This window comes from Petaurus breviceps, unplaced genomic scaffold (assembly GCF_028583685.1).
Source record: "Petaurus breviceps papuanus isolate PSGF00001 unplaced genomic scaffold, PetGlider_PUasm1.0 185, whole genome shotgun sequence".
NCBI lineage: Eukaryota > Metazoa > Chordata > Mammalia > Diprotodontia > Petauridae > Petaurus > Petaurus breviceps.
Genome location: NW_027185797.1, coordinates 7,213,710 through 7,237,774, shown reverse-complemented (window position 1 = coordinate 7,237,774; position 24,065 = coordinate 7,213,710). Strand labels below are relative to the sequence as shown.

Genomic DNA, 24,065 nt, shown 5'->3' with positions numbered 1-24,065 from the left:
TGCCGCTGTTCCTGGCACTGTGCTCTAAGCCCTGGGGATAGGCGAGTAAAGGATGATCATTCAAATGTGATTCCTCTTAGAATGAGTCAGAGCCTGGAGAAGGGAACTGGTTTGAACTAACTGGAATTGGTTATTTTGTTGCTGTTGCTGTTGTACTCCCATGGGTTTGTGACTTCCATGAGAGGAGGAATCCCTCCAACTAGAAGATCACAAGCCATCCTTGCTCCCAATCCTGTGAGGCTTTTGTCCATGGCTCCTTGTAAATCACCCTCCACTCAATGTTCTGGGGGCGCAGCTTGGAGTCTTCTGACATTGCAAGGATACCAGTGGACCACATGAGCCTTCCACCATTTATCCCTTGCTCTAATCTCGCTGTGAACTGCCAGCGTTCTTTTTTCTCATGCCTTTGTTCAGTGACATCCTGATTCATTCTTTGTCATGTGTTGCAGTCTGTTCACATCTGCCATGTGGCCTTACTTGCCCCTTCGGGTAATCCTCCAATTTAATTTTTCAGAAACCGTAATATTTTATGACTTGTAGCCACCAAGCATCACTAGACGAGTATTGGTGTTAATGAGTCTCTGTTTCAGCAAGAAACTTTGTCACTGAAATTTAAATCTGGACTTTCAGGCACTTACTAGCCATGTAACCCTGGACAAGTCTGCCTCAGTTCCTCACTTGAGAAATGGGGATAATAATAACACCTACTTCTCAGAGTTGCTGTGAAGATCCCATGATTTAAGTGTAATGATAATTTTAGATAATGAAATTCAACAGATTTGTCAAGGTGATACAGATGCTAAGGAAGGGAAAGGAACAAACATTTATTAAGTATCTACTATATGCCAGGCACTGTGCTAAGTGCTTTAGAAAATATCTTATTTGATCTTCTCAACAACCATGGGGAGATCTCCATTTCACAGTTGAAGAAACTAAGGTAGTAAAAGGTGAAGTGACTTGCCCAGGGTCACACAGATAGTGAGTGTCTGAGGGGGGATTTGAACTTGGGTCTTCCTGACTCCTGTACCACAACAGTGGCGTGGGAGAGTCAACCACAGGTTTTCTGACTTTATCGTTAAATGTAAGTTCCTTATTTAGATTTTACCTTCTATGAATTTCTACCTTCATAATTTCAGAGGTTTAGAGCTGTGAGATCACTTAATATAACCTGAGTAACTGAAGCACAGAGCTTAAACAAGCATCCTATGTCATACAAGTAGGAAGAGTCCAAGGTGGGGATTTGGAACTCAGTCCTCCTGGCTTTCCATCCAGTGCGTGCTCAGGCACTTTCTTGCTACTGATGATTCAAGGTTGTACCTCTTCTCAGAGGCATGTAGCTGAGTGTGTGCTAAAAGCGGATTGTCTCTCTCCCCTTTCAGTATAAATCTTTTTTACAATGTGGCTGTGAAAACAAAGAACGGGAGTATTTTAAGGCCTTTAAGACCTATCTCCCCTTGTAGATTTCTGTTGAATTTTTGTGACAATCTGTTCTTCCTAATAGTACTCTTTATTGAACTAGTAAATTAATGTTTGTTTAATTTTTTTGTAATTAATTATTTTAGGGCACATCAGTAATCATTGGACCACAGTAATCATTGTGGTCATTAGACACACTTTATGGGGATCTAAAAATCTGGAGCTCAGCCTTATTAGTTCCATTCTAGTGACTAAAACACCACCCCTATACTTTTCAGTATCAGCAGTAAACAGGTAGCTTATTAAAGGGTACCTGCAATCTCAAACTCTCCTGCTCCTGTATGTGTGTTCTATACTTGCTAAGAACTAGCAAGGGGGGCAAAGTCAATATGATGGAGTAGAAGCAGGAAATTTCATGACCTTCCCCCACAACCACCTCAAATACCTACAGAATATGACTCTAAACAAATTTTAGAGCTACAGAACCTACAAAGTGACAGAAACAAATCTCCTGTTGAAGGCAGCCTGGCAGGCTGATAGGAAGGGTTCATCGCAGCATGCTGGGAGTCAAGCATAGTCCCACATGAACCAAACAGTTTTGGCCCCAGGGAGGCAGCAGTGGCCAGAGCAGACTCCAGGAGAGTCAATCAACAGCAGTTGTGGCAGTTTACAGACTTTTCAACCCATAAATGCCAATAAGAAAGTAAAAGGTCAGTAGGGAACTCTGTTGGAAAGGAAGGGTGCAGTCCAGCCCCTGCCTCCGGGGTAAGAGGTGGCAGAGGCATGGTGGCTGCAGCGTCTACCTTGTGGCTGCCTCAGGAGCTCCTGGCAGGGGGACCAAGTGACCCTTCAGAGGGTAATCACTCTTGCTTTGACCTGCTTGGATCTGGGTCACTTTCTTGGGTGGCGGTCCTGGGGTAAGAAATGCCATTTTGCCAATGTGGTGTCTGTAGAGAGGGCACCCTCCTCAGACCTCTGACAACATCTGTGAAAACCCCAGCAATTTGGGACAAAGCTCTCCTCTCTGGGAGCAGAGTTGTACTGTGGCAAAGAGCTCAAAAATCAAGTAATTGAGTGGCAACATGAGCAAGCAAAGGAAGCAAAGCAAGCACAAAAGTCAAACCTTAGGTTCCTTTTTGGGGGACAAAAAGGATCAAGGCATAGAACAGGAGGAAGACAATGAAGTCAGAACTCCTGCACCAAAAGCTTCCAGGAAAAACATGAATTGGTTACCTGCCATAGAGGAGCTCAAGAAGAATTTTGAAAATCAAGTAAGAGAAGTGGAGGAAAAATTAGGAAGAGAAATGAGAATTATGCAGGAAAATCATGAAAGGAGAATCAACAACCTGACTGAAGAAAATAACACCTTAAAAATAGACTAACTCAAATGGCAAAAGAGGCCCAAAAAGCCAATGAGGAGAAGAATGTCTTACTAAGTCAAATTCCAAAAGGAATTTCAAAAAGTCACTGAAGAGAATAATTCCTTCAAAATTAGATTGGAGCAAATGGAAGCTAATGACTTTATGAGAAACCAAGATACTATAAAACAGATCCAAACAAATGAAAAAAATAGAAGGCATTGTGAAATATCTTATTGGAAAAACCACTGACCTGGAAAATAGATCCAGGAGAGATTGTTTAAAAATTATTGGGCTAGTTGAAAGCCATGATCAAAAAAGAACCTAGATCATCCTTCAAGAAATTCTCAAGGAAAATCGTCCTGATGTTTTAGAACCAGAGAGCAAAATAGAAACTGAAAGAATTCACCCATCACCTCTTAAAAAAGATCCCCAAAAGAAAACTCCTAGGAATGTCATAGCCAAATTCCAGAGTTCCCAGATGAAGGAGAAAATATTACAAGCAGCCAGGAAGAAATAAGTTCAGTATTGTGGAAACACAATCAGGATAATACAAGATCTAGCAGCTTCTACATTAAGGGATCAAAGGGCTTGGAATATGATATTCTGGAGGTCAGAGGACCTGGGATTAGAACCAAGAATCACCTACCCAGCAAAACTTGAGTATCATGTTTCATGTTTCAGGGGAAAATATGGTCACTCAATGAAATAGAGGATTTTCAAGCATTCATGCCGAAAAAAACCAGAGTTGAATAGAAAATTTGACTTCCAAATATAAGAAGCAAGAGAAGCATGAGAAGGTAAACAGGGAAAACAAATCTTAAGGAACTTATTAAAATGGAGCTATTTACATTCCCACATAGTAAAACAATAATTGTAACTCATGAGACTTTTCTCAGTATGAGGATAGTTGATGGGAATATATATGTATATATGTATACAAATATATGTTTATATAGGAGGGTATATGTGTGTATAAATACATATGTGAGTGTGTGTGTATATATGTGTGCATGTATACCTAGACAGTGGGCACAGGATCAGTTGAATAAGAAGGGATATCTAAAAAAAATAAAATTAAGAGGTGAGAGAGGAATATCATGAGAGGAGATAGGGAGAGATAGAATAGGGTAAATTACTTCATATAAAATAGAGGCAAAAGAAAACTATTACAATGGAGGGGAAGAGCAGGAAGCCAAAAGGGAATGAGTCAACCTTACTCTCCATTGAATTTGGCTTAAGGAGGGAATAACATATACACTAAATTGGGTATCTTACCCTACAGGAAAATAGGGGGGAAGGGATAAGAGCAGGGGGATGATAGAAGGGAGGGTAGACTGAGGGGGGAGGGTAGTTAGAAGTACACACTTTTGATAATGGACAGGGTCAAAGTAGAAAACAAAATAAGTGGAGGACAGGATAGGATGGAAGGAAATATAGTCATTCTTTCACAGTATATCTACTATGGAAATGTTGTGTGTAACTACACATGTGTAACCCATATTGAATTGCTTTTCCTCCCGGTAGGGGTAGGTGATGAGGGAAGAAGGGAAAGAATCTAGAAATCAAAGTTTTAAAACCAAATGTTTAAAATACGGTATTATTATTTACATGCAACTGGAAAATAAGATATATAGGCACTGGGGCATAGAAATCCATCTTTCCCTACTAGAAAGTCAGAGAGGGCATGGGGGAGGATATAAGAGAGGGCAGATTGGGGGAAGGGATATTTAGTATAATTGCTATTTTGTGGTGGGTGTAGAGAGAAAATTTGTAACTCAAAATCTTGTGGAAATGAATGTTGAAAACTGAAAATAAATTAAATTTAAAAAATAAAAATAAAACTAGCAAGAATGGATTTAAGCTATTCAAAGATAGAATTAACAACTTGAATTCAAGCAGAGCTGGTATGAATAGGTTGAAACGGGTCAGAAGAAGTTTTGGAGGAGCATTGATCTGGTTGAAATTGACTGATACCTATTGGAACCAACCAGAACCAGCTCGTGTATTAGAACTAATCGAAACTGTCTCACAATGGCTTGAAGCATTTAGAAACAGTCTGATTTAGAATGAGTTCTCCCATGAAACATTTTTGTTCTTTATTATACCATTTAGTGTCCCTTTGCAGGATCGTTTTTCCAACGTTTAGCCCTCAGAAGATTATTTCTTCATAGATACTGCCAGCACCCTCAGAAACTAGAACCAGGTCAATGAGGGTGCATTATCTGGGTTTCTTACAGGCATGTATTAACTAAGAGCATAGATATACCCATAATTCTTCATTTGTTCTAGTATATAAAAATAGGCTCTTACAGTTATCCCTTTCACATCCCAACTTTCCCTATCATGGTTTCAATATATCTGGGTCAGCATAAGAAATAAAATGAGAGTTTAAAGCCACAGATGAAACACAAAGGCCAGCAGATGACACAGAAAAAGTTTAGAAACTCAGAAATGTATAAAATATGTGTATATTATTGTGTAATATCAACATATTTTATCTTTTAATACCAGAAGAATTCAGACTTCTTTTCTTTTATGGAGGGCCAAAAAATTTTATGTAGATTTTCCAGATCATGGGATGCTGCACCCCTAACCCCCACAATGTGGAAGGGATAATTAAAATAAAAAAAAATAGTGGCTTATCCCTAACTACTGTCAAAATGATTTAGAACAGGTTTTAAAGAAATGTAAGTATGGGGATGGGATAAGAGAGGGTGGGGGAGAAAATTCAAAACTCAAAATCTTATAGAAATAAATGTTGGAAACTAAAAATAAATTAATTGTGTTTTTTAAAAAAGAATTATATGTATCCCAGTGTTAGCACAGTTCCTGGAACCTAGTAGGCTCTTAATAAATGTTGATTGATTATTTGCTTCCTTCCTCATTAAACTTTTAGCTATTAATAACCCCCCTACATTAATATAAGTATTACAAATTCTGAGACCAAGTTAAAATAAACCTCATCTTTAAATTTAGGAAAGACTTCCTAGGATATAAATAGAGCTTTTCCTCTTATCCTTGAGGGCTAGGGAATAACTTGAAGGTGCTGCCATTACAGGTTGGTATTTTAAAACCATTCTTTAATCTCCTGACTTTCCAGCTGATTGCTATTTAGCTCATGTTGTCTAACTTTTGAGAGGAGCCAGTCCTTGGCCCATTCATTTCCTTGACTGATTCCTCTTCCTGTGACAAAAGCAGAGAAAGAAAGACACATACCACAGAGGTCTCTCCCCCCAGGTAGGTATAAAACATTGTGTTCAGTTGGAAGTTTGGTTGGGTTTTTCTTTTTCTCCTTAGCCAACTCATAATACCCTTTGAAGCCAAGAGCTAAGTGGATGGAAAGAGGTGAATTTGAATCAAATATTAAGGATCATCCACAAATCTCCATCAAAGATGCTTGACTGTCTCCTTGCATTCCCGCTTCTGATTTTTTTTCTTTAAGAACTTATGTTTTTTCCCTTTATGAACATATTCTTTTTTTCTAATTTAACATATTTCCCCCAATTACATGTTAACACATTTTTCAAACATTTTTTTAAAGTTATAGGTTCCAAATTCTATCCTTCTCTCCTTCCCTTCCCTGCTCCTGGAGATGGTAAGCAATCAGATACAGGTTATACATATGCAATCATGTAAAAATTTCCATATTCATATGGACATATTCTTTTTTAAAAAGAATGCAATCATACAGAACTCAAACATGCTGTGATTTTGTTTCATACTTCAGGGGGAGGGGAGGGAGCGGATCGATTTTACTCCTGGAGTTTAAGAAGATACTTTGTAAGTTTCAGGATGCCCCTGCTCAGGAGGGGGCTGGTGAGATAACCATGGTCATTTGTGGGCTTTTCTTATGTTTTTATTTTAGGCCCTTCAGAATTAAAGTGTGAAGTGCTGAACTCACATTAGGAACATGTTCCTGTTTTTTCTCCTCATCATAACTTGTGCCCAAGCACAGTCTGTGAACCAGGACACCGGTAATGTCACATTTGTTTTTTTTTCTTTTTGATCTTATTGTGAAAAGTGATTGAACCACAGGAGTTTCTGGTTTGGGGAGAGGGGTTGTTGATTTCATTTTATCTATTTTTATTGTTAGTGGTCTAACTGCCACAGTTTGTATCTGACTTATCATCTTGGGAGGAGAGCCATGATGAATGCTATCTTTTTGCCTTAGAAAAGACTCCAGTAGTGCCTTCTGGGAGTTTTGTATGAAAGTTCTCTGTTAGAATTAGGTCATTATTCTGACCTATCATGATTGGAAATACTTTTCATTGCTTCGCCTGGAGTTTGTTTTGACTAGAGGCCCAGAAGCTTACCCGCTTTAAACTGGGGGTGTATTAGAAGGGATTGATTTTATCCTTCCTGCTTCCCTATCACAGTCAATGTCTCCTGAAGCCCTTCAGTTGTACCTCTGGTCCAAAGCAGAATCCAGGTAACAGCTCCTTTTGGGGAAGTCTGGTCCTCCAGGCATGCAAACCGTTATTATTCATTCTCCTTTACTGATGACTTCCTTCTGGTCCTTGCTGTCAAATAAATCTCAGATCAATTGAAATTAAGTTTAGAGGGTGTGATAAGTAACATTCTTGGCAAGGAATTAAACATTTTAGGCAATATGCTATCGTCAAAATGCTATAAAGAGAGAGATGATGCATGCAGCACTGGTGCTGGGTTTATAGCCATTGGGAGGGACAGAAGGATTGAAATGTTTTTCTTTTTTCACAAGAATCCTTAAAATAACCATTTCCTAAGAACATCGTCTTTAGAGCTGGAAGGATCCTAAGAGATTGTCTCACATAGGTCCTATACCCTGCCTACTCTGCTTCATTGCATGTTAAGAAGTATTTGGAAAAGCTTTTTTCTTTTTTTTTTAAACTCTGGCTAGAAAGTGAACCCAGGCTGTGGTGGTGGTTGTGCCCCATCCAACTCTTTGTGAGCCCGTTTGGGGTTTTCTTGGCAAAGATACCAGAGTGGTTTGCCATTTCCTTCTCCAGCTGATTTGGCATATGAGGAAACTGAGGCAAACAGGGTTAAGTGAATTGCCCAGGGTCACACAGCTAGTGAGTGTCTGAGGCCAGTTTTGAACTTAGGTCTTCCTGATTCCAGGTCCAGTGTTCTTTTCACTATGCCACCCAGCTACCTCTCTCAGCTTAATGCTGGCTACTTAATGCTAACTACTTGGGGGAAGAGATAAGGAAGGGGAATGCATATAGAACCCAAACCTAATGCTTGTCTATACCAGAGGTGTCAAGTACATAGCCCACAGCACTCCCAGTGTGGCCTTCGCCACATTAAATGTAATTGAGAAATATTTTACAAAATATGTAAGATATAATAAGACATAGATAATGTTAATATGTTGTTTTCTAAGGCAATACGTTGCCCATGGGAACCCTTGTGTATGATTTAATGACTCCCATTTCTAACTGAGTTCAACACCCCTGCTTCGTAGCATCAGACAGATTGAGTAATTTGCCTGTGGTCAGATGGCTAGTAAGTGACAAAGGCAGATCTTGAACTCAGGTGTCTGCTTACTCCAAGTCTGGAGTAGTCTCTTCTAGATCCTGAAGCTTTCCTAGAGACACAGCCCTAAGACAAGGTCAGAGGAGTCCTAAGTCCTTAGACTTAATTTCAGTTGATTTGGATGTATTTGATGGCCAAGAGGCCTGTAGAAGTCGTCTGAAACTAATGATGATGAGAACTTGCTTTTCAAAGTTTACAAAGCACTTTACAAATATTATCTTATTTGATCCTCACAACTCTGATAATCCCCACTTTACAGGCAAGGGGAGGTGAGGAACTTGCCCAGGCTCGCATAGCTAGTAAGTGTCTGAGGGTGGATTTGAACTCAGATCTTCCTGACTCTAAGTCCAGTATTCTAACCATGGAGCAAGCTAGCTTCCTTAAAATTTTCATTCTTTTTGAAACACGAATCATATTTGTTCTTTTTTTCTTTTGGTGATACTTATGTATCAAAGGGAAAATAATGCAATGGAAGAAAAAATGGGCTAAGCATTGGGAGAGTTGAGTTCAAATCCTGACTGCCATTTAGTTGTATCAGATCACATTGTGTATAAGCCTGTTTCCTCATCTGTAAGATAAGGGGACCAGGGATGGATGACCTCTATTCCAATTATAACTATTTATTTTGAAGAATGACTGTTAATGTTTACTCACATAAGCATTACCGGCATGTAAACATTCATCTTAATATAATGTAAGCAAGTTATAAGTTTGTTATGTAAAAAAAAAAATTGTTGAAACTGTACCATCTGCTGAGAACTATCAAGTCACCACTTTGAGAACTTGAAGTTGCTAAGGAACAGACTTGTTCCATTAACCATTCAAATGTTATTGTATTATCCTGCAATATCTGTTTAAATCTTTGTATTTTATTTTTTTCCAATTACACAGAAAAGTAACTTTTAACATTCATTTAAAAATAAATTTTGATTTGCAGTTTCCCTCCCTCCCCCTTGCCCCACCTTGAGAAGGCAATCAATTAGACATATGTAGTCATGCAAAACAGCAGTATTTGTTTAAAAGAAGATAGAAATGAAAGGCTGCATTCCAGGCTTTCTAATTCATTTTAAAGAAAAGGCTAACCAATCTGAAGCCCCATCAGCATCCCTGCCTAGGTATTATTAATGAAATCCAGATTGTCCTGTCCAGGGTAAAAATGATCGGGAGATCTATAAGAAAGAAAGAAGATAAGAAAGGAAGGAAGGAAGGAAGGAAAGAAGGAAGGAAGGAAGGAAGGAAGATTCCCCACCAAAGCTTCATCTCATTTGTATCATTTAAGTATATCCATTTTTATTAATTTATAACCAAAAAAATTTAGCTCAGCACACATGAGATGATTGAAAGATTCAACATATAATAAAAAATTGATTCTTACATAGCAGGGTTACAAGGTGTTTTTTTCCACAACAACCCCATGAGGCAGAGATAGTAATTCACATTTCAGTCTTGGACAAGTTAAGTGACTTGCATATGGTCATGCAACTAGGATGCATAAAGGCCAGCATTCAAACCTAGGACTCCTGGCTCCAAGCCCAGCCTTCTTTCTTTTGCAACAACCTGGCCTTCGGTGCCGTTTTTTTTCCTTTGAAGAAAGAGAAGTTGATTCAAGGCATTTGTTTCACTTTCTTGTCCGTGTCTGAGAAGGAAGTCAAGAGAAAAGGGAATTTTTTTCTTTGTATATTTTGATGGTATTAATATAGCAGTGAAATGTTGGTTTGACTAGTCAAAGATGTTTTTTCTCATTTCTTTTTCTATAGATCCTGAGTTTGCTGATGTCGTGTTCCTGGTGGATAGCTCTGATCACCTGGGGAGCAAGTCCTTCCCTTTTGTGAGAACATTTATAAGTAAGATGATCAACAGTCTGCCCATTGAAGCCAACAAGTTCCGGATTGCCCTTGCCCAGTACAGTGACGATCTACACCAGGAGTTCCTGCTGAGCCCCTTTGTGGCTAAGAGCGCCATGTTGAACCACCTCAAGAGGAACTTCACCTACATTGGGGGGTCTTTGCGAATAGGAAATGCTCTTGAGAAAGTCCACAAGACTTACTTCTCTGGGACAGTGAATGGAAGAGACAAGAACCAGTTTCCCCAGATTCTGGTAGTCTTGGCTTCAGCACATTCTGAGGATGACGTGGAAGAACCAGCAAAGGCTCTGCAGAGAGACGGGGTGAAAATCATCTCATTGGGGATGCAGAATGCTTCGGAAGGAGACCTAAAAGCCATGGCCACAGCTCAATTTCATTACAATCTTAGAACAGTGAGAGATATGAGCACATTTTCCACAAATATGACCAGCATCATTAAGGAGGTGGTTAAGTACAAGGGACAAGCAGATGATGCTGATGTGGAAGGTAAGACCTTTCTTCCTTCCCTCCCCTCCCTCTCTCCCTCCCTTTCCCTCCTTCTTCCTCTCTTACTATACTGTAGATAGCATCTATAGAGTGTTTTAACATGTTTGCAAAGCATTGTAGTGTTATCTCAGATCCTTGCAATAATTCTGTGAAGTAGATAATGTTATTGCCCTTATTTTACAGATGAAGAAGCTGAGACCAATGTAGGTTAAGTAACTTGCCTAGTAAGGAGTTAGTGAGTTTCTGAGGTAGGATTTGAACTCAGGTCTTTCTACCTCTGTGCCAAGTACTCATTTACACTGTACCTCCTAGCTTATAAGCTCCTCGAGGGCAGTGATGGAATCATAATCAAATGCCCAGGAAAGCTCAAGAGAGGGACCAAATGTATAATCCTCTCTGATTTTGTAAAAACAAGGTATTGGATAGGTTTTCAGAGTACTTCAGTGCATGTGTTTTAAACATTCATGGTCACCTGAGCAAGATGATGTTAAACCAAGTGAATGATAATATCCCATTAAGAACTTGTGATGTGAGGGAGGTCTTTCATCAGTTCCTGACTTTTCTAGGTGGTCTGCGTGATCTGCCGTGTACACTTTTAGAAGAGAGCTCCTCATAGGCATAGGTTTGGAAAGGACCTTCAAGATCATCCAGCCCAACCCCCTCCTTTTACAGAAAAAGAAACTGAGGCCCAGACTGGTTAAAATTCCTTGCTCATGGTTAATGGGTAGTAAGTGGTGGGACTGCTATTCAAATGCAAATATTCTGACTCCAAATTGAACTTTCTTTCCAATGGATTCTACCTATAAAGGTAAGCATAGTACAATGAAAAGAGAGTAATGGCTTTGATTTTGGAAGACCCAAGTTCAAGTCCTGCTGCTGCTGCCATTTACTAATATATATATATATATATATATATATATTTTTTTTTGCCAATCACTTCACTTTTCTGGGCCTCAGTTTCCACATGAGTCATGAGAGGGTTGGACCTAATGGCCTCAGAGGTCCCTTTCTAGCTCTTCATCAGTGCTGCTACATCACCTCCCTAATGTTCAGAAGCATGATGCATTTAATGTGTTGATATCTAATTTTAACATCTTAAGTAAAACATAATTATTCAAGTACTCAGATCTTGCTGAAGTCATATTCCTTCCAGTGATACAAATCTCAGTCTCCTCATACCTACGTATCCAGTGTAACTCTCGGTCATGTCCTCCATTAAATTCTCCCCACAGGAAGTCCACCCAATATACTGGGTGCTTTCCTTGAGTACTTCAACACAGTGAGAATATGAATAGAGTGTGAACCGTTGGTTCCCTATCAATTATCCCTCAATCTTGCCATATAACTGGTTCATCTTATTTTTCTTTTGGGACACCCTTTCTGGGTAATTAAGATAGCAAATGTCACCAAAGAAATTCTTGCTTTTCAGAAACATATATTTGTGGACACCTACTACTCTGATGGATATTTCCAAAGTAGGTAAAATTCCAGGCATCTTTCGTTACTTCTGAGTAAATCCACTTGAATTAAAGCACCATTGATCATTTCTTCGTGATGCTAATGGGTATTTTTATGGTGACAGTTTCTCTAAATAGCTATTCAGCATTCATTAATATTATTTTAGGAGCAGAGGAAAGGAATCTAAACTTTAATGTTATGGGGTTTAGTTCTTAACACTGTTTGCTCTCTCTCTTCCATTCCCTCCATCAGCCATGTTTGAGACCTTTTATGTAAAACAGACATAAAACTAAGTGATAACAGGTTTTAGTGTGAAACAGGGTAATTTCAACTGAACGATCTGTTCTTTCTTTTCTTCCACTCAAGTTTGTCATGGCGCTTCTGTGGCTGACGTTGTTTTTCTCCTGGACGAGTCTGCCAATGGCACCCAGGAAAACTTGGAGTATTTGAAAGGATTCCTAGAAGAGAGTGTGTCCTCTTTTGATGTGAAAGAGAACTGTATGAGGATTGGCCTGGTGACATACAGCAATGAGACGAAGGTAATACATTCCCTGGGCACTGGGATCAACAAGACAGAGATTCTGCAAGAGATACAGAACCTGTCTCCCAGGGCTGGGAGAGCCTACGCTGGAGCTGCCATCACAAAGATCAGGAAAGAGGTCTTCAGTGTCCACAAAGGCAGCCGGAAGACACAGGGGGTCCCCCAGATAGCCATTCTGGTCACTCACAGACCATCAGAAGATAACGTCTCTGTAGCTGCCCTTGACCTTCGGCGTGAGGGTGTGACTCTATTCACCATGGGCCTGGAAGGAGCAGATTATACCCAGTTAGGGCAGATATCATCTCACCCTCCAGAAAAGTATATTTCTAAGCTGAAAACATTTTCAGACCTGGCAGCCCATAATCAGACATTTCAGAAGAAACTCAGGAGTGAAATACAGCACAAGGTATCCATCCTGTCAGAACGAACTGAACACCTCAAAGCTGGTAATTACATTTTCCTTATCCCAATTTCAGTCATCCTACAGATGGTGGGGCTTATTTTCACTTGGATGAGACAATGTAAAAACTACTTGAGGGGAAAGTATAACCAACAGTTGAGGTGGAAGAAATGAAGGGGGAAGCGTCAGAAGAAAAGAAAGAAGCATTTATTAGGTGCCTACTGTGTGCCAGGCACTGTGATAAGGTCTTTACAATTATTATCTCATTTGATTTTTCACAATGACTCTGGGAAATAGGTGCTATTATTATCCCTATTTTATAGATGAGGAAACTGAGGCAGGCAGATTAAAAGACTTGGCTGAGGTCACTCAGATAGGAAGTATCTGAGGGTGGATTTGAACTTGAGTCTTCTTGATGCCAGGTCTAATTTTCTAATCATTGCTTCACCTAGCTGCAGCAGAATTCCATTAAAAAAATAAAAGTAGAAATGTGTACTCCGATCTCCAAAAGGACGCAGACTGTTCCAGAATACCTTCCTCCATTATCCCTTTTGACCATTCTCTCCTTTTTTTCATCTTTCTCCTCTACATATACAGTTCCCCCTATGTTTCTCTTCTGTTATTCTTCTCCTTCCTTTTTTCTTTCTTTCTCCATCCCCAACTGCTAATTAATAGGCTACTCAGGGAATCTGGTTTTATTTTGGAAGAGTGAAACCAGATTGATGGGAAGGACCACTATAGTTATCTTTTTACCCTGTTGATTTATTTGTCAAAGAAGTTTACATGGTTATTTCAGGAGATTAAAAAGTATCTCATGAACAAGCAGGTATGACACGAATATTTGGTGATAGGTGAGAAGCCAGGAATAACTGCACCAATGTCTTGTTGGTTTATAGAGCACTATATCTGTATATAGATGCCAGCATGCATGTAGAAACACAGTTACAGCCACTGTTTCCACTTAATTCAATGTGCTAACAAGTTATTCAACATTGATTTATTTTTTATTTTTCTCCAGTTAGATGTAAAAAACAGTTTTTTAACATTTGTTTTAAAAACTGAATTCCAAATTCTCTCCCTTTCTCCTTCCCCACCTCTCATTGAGAAAGCAAATGATTCAATATAGGTTATGTTTCAACATTCATTTAACCAATGATTATGGATTCCATCAGTGAATAAGCCAATATTAAGTTCCTGCTATGAGGCACTGTCCGAGGTGCTGGGCATATGAAAACAAATATGGCTTGGTCCTTGCGTTCGAGTAATTTATATTCTGTAAGGGAAAACACCATCTCAACTAACAGTATACCGTATACAGAATCAATGCAAGGCATTGGAGGGCTTAACTATGGCAATTTCAGGGATCAGGAAAGGCAACATGTATAAGGTGACCCTTGAACTGAGTTTGAAGAAGGCTAGGAGCTCTAAGAAGTGGGTGGGAGGAAGGATTGCATCACAACCATGGGGAACAGCCCATGCAAAGTCATGGATGTGGGAGATGGGATGTTCTGTGTAAAGAGGCTATGGAACCTGGTGGAGAGCTGTAAAGATGTGGTCCCCAGCTTTATGGAGCATATAGTCAAAGTAAGAGAGATGAGGCATGTAAACAAACAATGAAAATAATAGCCAACATTTATCTAGGTCTTTAACACTTGTAAAGTGTTTTAAATATGTTATCCCATTTGATCCTCCCTTCAAGCACTGTGAGGTAGGCACTATTAGTATCATTCTCATTTTATAGGTAAAGAAATTGAGGCTGAGTCAAGTAAGTGATTTTTTCAAAGTCTCATAACTAGTAAGTATCTGAAGTTGGAGTCAAATGTAGGTTTTTCTTCTTGGCCAAGGCCAGTCCTCTATTACACCAAGCTGCCTCTGTAGTACAAGGTATAATGTACAATAAGGAGAGGTGCACAGTGTTAGGGTAGTTCAGAGAAGGGAGAAAACTAGGGGAGATCATGGAAGATTTCATAGAAGACGTGGAATTTTGAAATAACCCTTGAAGGATTAGATGATGGGGATCTGGGTAGAGGAGAGGTAGGAGAAGGGGAAAAATTATTATAATGGAGAGAAGAGACAGAGGTGGGAAATGGGAGGAAATTTTTGGCAAGTTATCCCAGTTTGGTTAAAGTATAGAATTGGAGGTAGGAAAGTAGTGAAAGGTAAGACCAGAAAAGTAGGTTGACACTAAGTCATGGGAAACCTTTCATTCCCTGGGTAATGGAAAACCATCAAAGGTAGTTGACTGAATCAGACAAGAAGAGGGTAACATGATCAAACCTATGCTATAAAAAATTAGGCTTTAAGTAATGTGTCAAGTTTATTAGTAAGAAAAATTGTGTCTCCCTAATTAGTATTTTAAAGGGTAGTCAGAAAAAATATATTGATTTAGTCTTGCATAACTTTGGAAAGTTTATATATCTTTTCTAATTCTTACACGTTTCTAAGTTTGCCTAGCTGATCAATCATAGCCATGAGAGTTAACACCTTTAGTAACAGGATGATTTGCTTTGATTGGACCAAGAAGTCATTTTTAAACTTAGATAGTGGAAGTCATTTCCTTAAAACTCTTCAAAATGTTATTTTCCACTTTTCTACCTTAGGCTTCCTGTCCATCTCTACCTTTTCCTTTTTTACATTTGCATTAATGTAAATTAATGTTAATTTGTATTCCATTTCAGGTTGTGTGGAAACTGAAGAAGCTGACATCTATCTACTCATTGATGGCTCAGGAAGTATTCAGCCAGCAGACTTTCAGGAAATGAAAACGTTTTTGTCTGAAGTGATAGGAATGTTCAACATAGCACCCTATAAAGTCAGAGTTGGAGCTGTTCAGTATTCAGACAGGTGGGAAAGGGAATTTGAGATTAACCAATACACTAACAAAAATGATTTGGGGAAGGCTATTGACAACATTCGGCAGATGGGAGGCAACACTAAAACCGGTGCGGCTCTGAATTTCACTATTGGGCTTCTCCAAAAAGCAAAGAGACAGCGTGGGAACAAGGTGCCATGTCACCTGATTGTCCTGACAGATGGGTTGTCAGATGACAGCGTCAAAGAGCCCTCCAAGAAACTACAGGATGAGCACATCAACGTGTTAGCCATTGGCATCAAGGAGGCAAACCGAACCCAGTTGCTGGAAATTGCTGGGTCAGAAAAGAGAGTTTACTATGTGTATAACTTTGATTCTTTGAAAGACATAAAAAATCAAGTTGTTCAAGGAATCTGTTCTGAGGAAGGTAAGAGAAACTTTGTTTTTCCTGGAAGTATTTTACATTGAAATTTGGAGGGAGGGGCAGGATTTGTATGTATGTGTATTCTTTTCTTTTCTTTTTTTTTTTTCTAAAGCAATCGGGTTAAGTAACTTGCTCAAGGTTACACGGCCAGTTATTTCTGGGTGTGGTGCTAAGTATCTGAGCCCAGATTTGATCCAGGTCAATCCCAACACCGGAGCCGGTGCTCTTACTCACTGAGCCACCTGGCCGCCCCTAAGCAATTGGGGTTAAGTAACTTGCTCAAGGTTACACGGCCAGGTGTTTCTGGGTGGGTGCTAAGTGTCTGAGCCCGGGATTCAATCTCCAGGTCTTTCTCAACACTGGAGCCAGTGCTCTTACTTGCTGTGCTACCTGGCCGCCCCTATATGTGTATTCTTAATGTATCAATCTATCAACAAGCATTTTTAAAGTGCTAACAGTATTCTAATCTCTGTATTGGCAGTATAGGAATTTTCAACCTCTTCAGATAAGTATATTCCCAGGAACCAATTAAATTTTAAAAGGAAATATTGTTCAGATTTATGTCTGAACAGTAGGAATTCTGTTTTGATCTGGCATATGTGGGAAAACTTGCCCATGTTGACTTAATCCTACACATTCCCTTCCTGTCTTGGTAGATGGAACTCGGCAAGAGCAGCATTTTGAAAGAATGCCAAATTGAGCTAACTCTCCTACACATTTCCACAGGGCCATAGATATAGAATTAGAACAGACCATGAGAGCCCTCATTTTGTTATGGCTGTTCATCCAATGGCATCATGAGGGTGAATTTTACAAAGAAGGGCTTAGAGGGGAGGTTTAAGTCACTTGCCCAAAGGCTCACCAGTAGCAGTCATCAGAGGAGAAATTTGAACCTAGAACCTCTCACTCCAAAGTTAGTGCACTTCCTATTAGACCATTCTATCTCCTAATAGCAATACTTTATGATCATATGCTAAAGGAAACTATTTTTAAAATGTTCCTATCTCCATTGTGCTGTTTTGTTTGCTTGGTATTTGACTGATCATCAAGCATACAGAATTAAAACTTGAAGTTGTTGGGTTTACATATTTTTATTTAAAAAAATTTACTGCCTTGAGTAAAGATCTTTATTTTTGTTCCATGCAGCTTGTAAAGATATGAAAGCTGATATCATGTTTCTAGTGGATAGTTCTGGGAGCATAGGACTTGAAAACTTTGCTAAAATGAAAACATTCATGAAGAACCTGGTGAGCAAATCTCAGATTGGAGCAGACCAAGTACAAATCGGGGTTGTCCAGTTTAGCGACAAGAACAAGGAAGAGTTTCAGCTCAATCGGTATAGGACCCAACGTGAAATTGCTGATGCAATAGACGGAATGGCTCACATCGGCGAGACGACGCTGACTGGAAGTGCTCTGAGCTTTGTCTCGGACTACTTCCATCCTTCCAAGGGGGCACGTCCCAATGTCAGGAAGTTTCTCATCCTCATCACAGATGGGGAGGCTCAGGACCTGGTCAGGGATCCGGCTGTGGCTCTGAGGCAAGATGGCATAATTATCTACTCCGTGGGAGTGTATGGCTCCAATGAAACCCAGCTAGTAGAAATCAGTGGGAGGCTTGATATGGTTTTTTATGTGGAGAATTTTGACATTCTGAAGCACATAGAAGATGACCTCATTTTTGGCATATGTAGCCCCCATGAAGGTAAGCAATTTTCAATAGACCTTGAGCTAATCTTCTATGGGTCAGATCTCATGTAGCACATTCCAAGGTCATATCCTATATACTGCCCAGATGCTGACAGTAATGGCAGCTAATATCCTTGTAATACTTCAAATTTTACCAGGGAACTCCTTTATCTCATTGGATTCTCATGACAACCCTATGAGAACTTCAAGTATTATTATCATTATTTTACAGATGAGGGAAACCGAGGCACAAAATAATTGTGTCTTGACTGTTATCACACAATCAACAAGCAAAGCATTCATTAAGTGACTACTGTGTACCAATCACCAAATGAGATACTGGCAATACCAAGACAAGTAGTTTACAACTGCTAAGTAGTTTTGTGGGGAGAAACACTAGGAATTTGAGGGGATCAGGGAAAGGCCTTATGGAGGGAGTAGTTATTAAGCTGAGCTTTGAAGGTACCTGTAGTTTCTAAGCAGCAGAGGTTATGAGGGAGTGTATTCCAGGCATGGGGGGAGGGGGCAAAGCCTATGCAAAGACATGGCGATGGGAGATGAAATGTGGAATAATTTTGGGATAATAAACCAGTCAGACTGGAGCTTACAGTGTGTCAAATAGAATAAGGTCTAAGTCAGAGATGAAATTTAAACCCAGCTCTCTCCTAACTCTGAGTCCGGAATTCTTTCTGTTGAATCTTATTCTTTAGTTACATCAAGTACTGCTTGAAGTAAGATGCTCAATCATTCTCTAGGCCTCAAAAATAATTTTTTAAAATTTTTATCTGAATAATAGTTTACGTGTACGGGAAATGTAGCACATTGTTAAATGGCCAGTAATTTCTAAACTTCCTGAAGCCCTTTTTCATTGCTGTTTTTTTTTGGGGGAGTGGGGGAATCAGTCTCAAACTATGATTTCATTGGTATAATGAATTCCCCATGAGAAAACCCCCTGGATCAATATAGAGGAGCCCCTTTGTTCCCTTTGATAATATTGTGCAGTTACCTGGGATGCTTAGAGATGCAGGGACATACCCAGGACTGAGCCCAGTTTTTTTACTCCGAAGTCAACAGGTCTCTGTCCACTTCACCTTATTGCCTCCATTTTGTTGCCATAATTATCACTAATTAGGATGAACAATCCTGTACATTTGAAAGAATCTGAGTAACACTCTAAATGTCTTTCTTTTTACAGTTTGCTCTAACAATGTCTCTGCCAAATGAAAATGCTATGAAAACTGTGAAGTATTATATAAATGTTGGGCAACATAATAGCAGCAGCTAATATTTCCATAGGCTTTCAAGGTCTGCAAAGAGCTTTGCTCATAGTATTTCATTTGAGCCTAACAACTAAACCTGTGAAAGTAGGTGTGTGGTTATCCCCAATTACAAATGAGGAGACTGAGGCTGACAAAGGCAAGTGACCTGTTTGGGGGCCTAAAGCTAGGAAGTGTCAGAATTGAGGTTTGAACCCAGGTCATCCTGACTCTAAGGTCAATGCTATTTCCAATATACCACCTTGCCTCCTGTCTTTGCAATTGTTATCCCTTTCTTAGGGAGCACCAATGTAGGCTTTTTTCTGAACAATCTGTTCTCCCAACTAGAAACAATATGAACTCTTAGGAAGCTTTGAGACTGACCCATCAACTTCTGGGCCAGCCTGTATTATTCTAGATCCTTAGTATAGGAGGCCTGAGTCAAAGTGTACCCAGCCATCAGCATGTTCTCGTTGGTACAAGCATTTGGGTAATGGGGGTTGCCCTAAACATCAGGTTTGTAGCATATCGAGCAAGGGACTAACACTAGCAAGGTAGTTTGGCCCTTTCTGAGGACACTGAATTGTCTTAAAGTTCTTTGGGGTGAATTGGTTGAGTTTTGGAATATTCCAGTGGTTATCGGTTAGTGACCAATGAACCCCTTAGGGGTTCGTGACAACTATCCAAAGTATTTGTATTAACAGCTCTTCAGGGGTACCTTAAGCAGTAAACATATTGCCTCAATATATTATAAGTAGTATATTAAATTACCTTGGAGGTTCACAATACATTTTTGGGCTATTATTTGAAAGGGATTCATGGAACAAAAAACATTGGGACCCACGCATGTTGTTATACTTTAAGACCCTCAAATGAGTTCTGCTGATGGCTTGTTACATCTCTACTACTCTACTTTTCCATGGAGATGATCCAATTATAGAAAGTTGATGGGAGCTTCATGCTAGGGACCAAGTGACAAATGGGTCCATTTCTATGATGAAAAAAAAGAGACAATTTTTCCATAAAATCAGGGAAAGTGTAGGCTAGCTAAGCCAGCCACAATAGAAATGTGAAAAAAAGTCACCAAGTTCATTTTTATCTGGGCATTCTCCCTAAGGTTTACCATAAGAGTAAAATCTCAGGTTCACCAGGGTTGGGAAAGAAAAAAAAAGACACACCAAGCCAAAGCTGAATAAATGAAAGCATATGTAAAAAACTGTTTATACGTGGAATGAATTTTGACTTAGTAAAGCCAAGAATCTGCCAACAGTTTTATTCCTGGTATTTCTATGGTCTTTTCCCAATGGACTTAATGAGTCTCTGCTCTGAAAACATGCCTAATGAGGATTTCTGCATGCTAATAACATGGGCTGTCTCCCTTGTCCAGAGAGGTCCACACTTAGGCCCACTGCTTGAATCCCAGGTTCTAGAAAAAAAGTAAACAAAAATAAAATGAAGGAAAGAATCATCAGGTGGCATGTAACAGACAGATAAAAGCATTTATCTAGATAAAGAATTCAATGTGAGCTTATTATGTCCTGGGCTCTTATCCTCTGCCCTCACAAAGCTTACATTTTAAAGAAGGGAGACAACACATACAGGGATGCTGGGAAGAGGAGGGTGAAGGGCATGGTGAGACTTCAGGAAGTCATGATGATGATGATAGCTGACCTTTAGATAGTGCTTACTCTGTGCCAGGCCTTGTGCTAAGTACTTTGTAGTTATTGCATTGGATTCTCATAACCACTCGGGGGGTAGGTGCTGTTATTACCCCCATTCTATAGATGCGGCAGGGCTTAAGTGACTTGTCCAGGGTTGCACAGCTAGTAAGTGTCTGAGGCTGGATTTGAACTTGGGTCTTGCTAACTCTAGACCCAGTGCTCTGTCTGTACTACTTCTAGCTGCCCCTGTAGCCAGTTAGACTGGTTCCTATGCCTGAGAAGGCCAAAGGCTCACCTGGCAGAGATGCTGGGGGATAAGGAGTAGAGACCCAGTTTCCAGTGGGGTGGAGATAGAGAGCCCATGCTGGGAGAGCCTGCCAACCTGATTCACAGCATTTTCCCTTCATATCTCTCTTTCAGAATGCAAACAGATAGAAGTTTTAGATGTGGTATTCATCATTGACAGCTCTGGCAGCATAGATCATGACGAATACAACATCATGAAGGAATTCATGATCAGACTGGTGAAGAAAGCTGACGTCGGCAGGAATCGTGTCCAGTTTGGAGCCCTGAAGTACTCAGATGACCCCGAGATGCTCTTTTATCTGGATGAACTTGACACAAAGTCCGAAGTCATTTCAGTTCTCCAGAACGATTATCCCAAAGGAGGAAACACATACACAGCCAAAGCCCTGGCCTTCTCAGACCACATGTTCACGGAGGCCCGGGGTAGCCGTATACACAAAAGGGTTCCCCAGGTCCTCATTGTGATCACAGATGGGGAATCCCATGACGCAAGTAAACTCAATGCCACAGCCAGGGCATTAAGGGATAAAGGCATTCTCATCCTGGCAGTAGGAATCGCGGGAGCCAATACTGAAGAGCTTTTGGCCATGGCAGGGTCAGATGACAAGTATTTCTTTGTGGAGACCTTTGGGGGCCTCAAGGGCATATTCTCAAATGTGTCGGACAGTATCTGTCGCCCTTCAAAAGTAGGTAAGATAGCATGGTCTAGTTTCTGTTAAACATGGAATCAGTCAGGAAAAAAAAAGATGAAAGCCCCAATACCCAGGAGAGGATCACACTGGATGATAGATTTTCCCGTTTATCTGGGGAAAAATGGAGAAATTCATGAAGATGTTGGCTTCTCTTGCTTACCTAGCCTGCTTCTTTAAGTGATTTTTTTACCCACCTCCCTCCTGACCATGTACACACACACTTTACTCTCCCCATTGGAAAAAGAAATGTGAAAAACAGAACCCATATGATAACCATACAGTTGAGCTGAACAAATTCTAATATTGGATTCCATCTCATTCTGAATCCATTGCCTCCCATCAGGAGGTGGGCAGCATGATACACAGAATCTTAGAATTCTTGGCTTGGAAGGGACTTCAGAGGTCATCTAGTCCAAGCTTCTGCCACAATGTCAGAGCTGTGATGAGGATTTCTTTGTGGAGACCTAAGGACCATATTCTCCTTATGTCAGCCACTTTCTGCAATATCAGTGATGTGATTCTGTAGGCTCATTGCCTCATAGGTCAGTCATTCCATTTTGGAAGAACTCTAAGACTTTAAAAGTCCTTTCTGCCTTGAATCTGAAAGTTGCCTTCCTGGTTTTTCCACCACTTGGTCCTTGTTTTGAAGATGGTGGTTGGACATTTTCTCTCTTCCAGACTAAGTAGTTCCTCCTTAAGTCATCCCTTCTACAACATTATTTCCAAATATTTCAGTTGCCTGGTTAGCCTCCTCTGGCCATACTTCTATTTAGCACTGTTCTTATTACAGTGCTGTGCTCAGAGCTAAATACAACACTGCAAATGTGGTTTAACCAGAGCACAGCAAAGTGGGACATTTAACTCCCCTAGTAGATGTTTTTGGCAATCATATCACATCGGACCACACTGAATTTTCGGTCAACCAAAACCCATAGGTCTTTTCCAAATAAACCGCTGTTAAACCAGGATTCTTCTATCTGTATTATGAAGCTGATGCTTTTTTTTTTTTAAAGCTTTCTGATTTCTACATGTTCTACCACTATTTTGTGAATTAAGTTTAATCTGCGTGAATATTTTCTTCATTGCTTGAAGTCCAGACCATTAATAAAAACACAAAATCAAGCCCTGATTTTTACCATTTGCACATTTCTGAGATGCAAATGCTTACAATGAAAATTTAGCAATTGGCTCAGGAGTCAATTTGAGATGGCTCCTCATCCGAGATATCATGTGTGGGTGGGAGTGTATGTCACCTTCTTGTTCCTAATGACACAAGGTTGTTAAGATTGTCTTTTTCCCCCAATTGCATTTGGGACACAAATAATCTGTGGATCAAAGGGTGTGTGTGTGTGTGTGTGTGTGTGTGTGTGTGTGTGTGTGTGTGTGTGTGTGAGAGAGAGAGAGAGAGAGAGAGAGAGAGAGCATCCATCAGTGCCTATATAGATAGATGTTTTTCTTACCTAGGATTAGATGTCAATACTTTTCACTCATCTTTTAAAAAAAATTGTAATACATAGTCTAGGTTCTTCACATATATAAGGGAAGCTCATTCTTTTGTAGATTTTCACATAAGGATAATAAATAACTGCTCCCCTCCCCCAGCCAATGCACCAATATGTGCTTTTCAGCCTACTGAAGATGGAATTACATTTTAATTTTGAAAGTTCCCCTTTATCAGAAAAAGAGTTCTACAAAGTTGGGAATTGGACCTATTATTTAATTAATATGTGAAATTCCCTGGTGAGGACACTAATTCTGGCAATATAGCTTAGCACCTTCTCTGTGTGGGCTACTGAAAGTTTCTGTGATTTGCCGGGGGACAGGAAATCTGTGCCATCGAGGCCACATGTGGCCCTCTAGGTCCTCAAGTGTGGCCCTTTGTGCAGGGGTGGGGTGAGACATGAGTGTCAGAAGCAGCATTTATACACAGGTTGTGTTAGCTTTGAGGCCAGCTCCCTGACCTCTGTTCCATGCTGCCTTTCATGCTGAGCACATGGCTTCTTGTAATTGAATTCCACACTGATTTGAATGGGTTAACGAGTTCCTGAAGCATCTCTAGACCATTTCTTTTAGATCTGCTAGCTCCTCAGCAGCTAAGCCTCCATCTGGATAACTGGAATGCTTAGGGGATTGACAATCAAGTCAATGTCTTTACTCTGTTCTCATTCCAAAATGGAAATGA

General features: G+C 40.0%; 1 protein-coding gene across 3 annotated transcripts in view; it reads left to right on the top strand.

Annotated features, from left to right (window-relative positions):
* Positions 1-24,065, top strand: part of LOC138161643 (collagen alpha-6(VI) chain-like) — a 133,781-nt gene that overhangs the window by 20,816 nt on the left and 88,900 nt on the right. For 2 of the 3 annotated variants that reach the window (XM_069088398.1, XM_069088399.1), the window contains exons 2-7: positions 6,643-6,751; positions 10,052-10,645; positions 12,470-13,090; positions 15,723-16,283; positions 17,427-17,984; positions 21,306-21,881. In XM_069088398.1, the coding sequence (XP_068944499.1) occupies positions 6,688-6,751; positions 10,052-10,645; positions 12,470-13,090; positions 15,723-16,283; positions 17,427-17,984; positions 21,306-21,881 (2,974 nt within the window). In that variant the 5' untranslated portion in view covers positions 6,643-6,687. Of the gene's footprint in view, positions 1-5,877; positions 6,015-6,642; positions 6,752-10,051; positions 10,646-12,469; positions 13,091-15,722; positions 16,284-17,426; positions 17,985-21,305; positions 21,882-24,065 lie in introns of all 3 variants that reach the window. The other variant, XM_069088400.1, reaches the window with a different exon arrangement.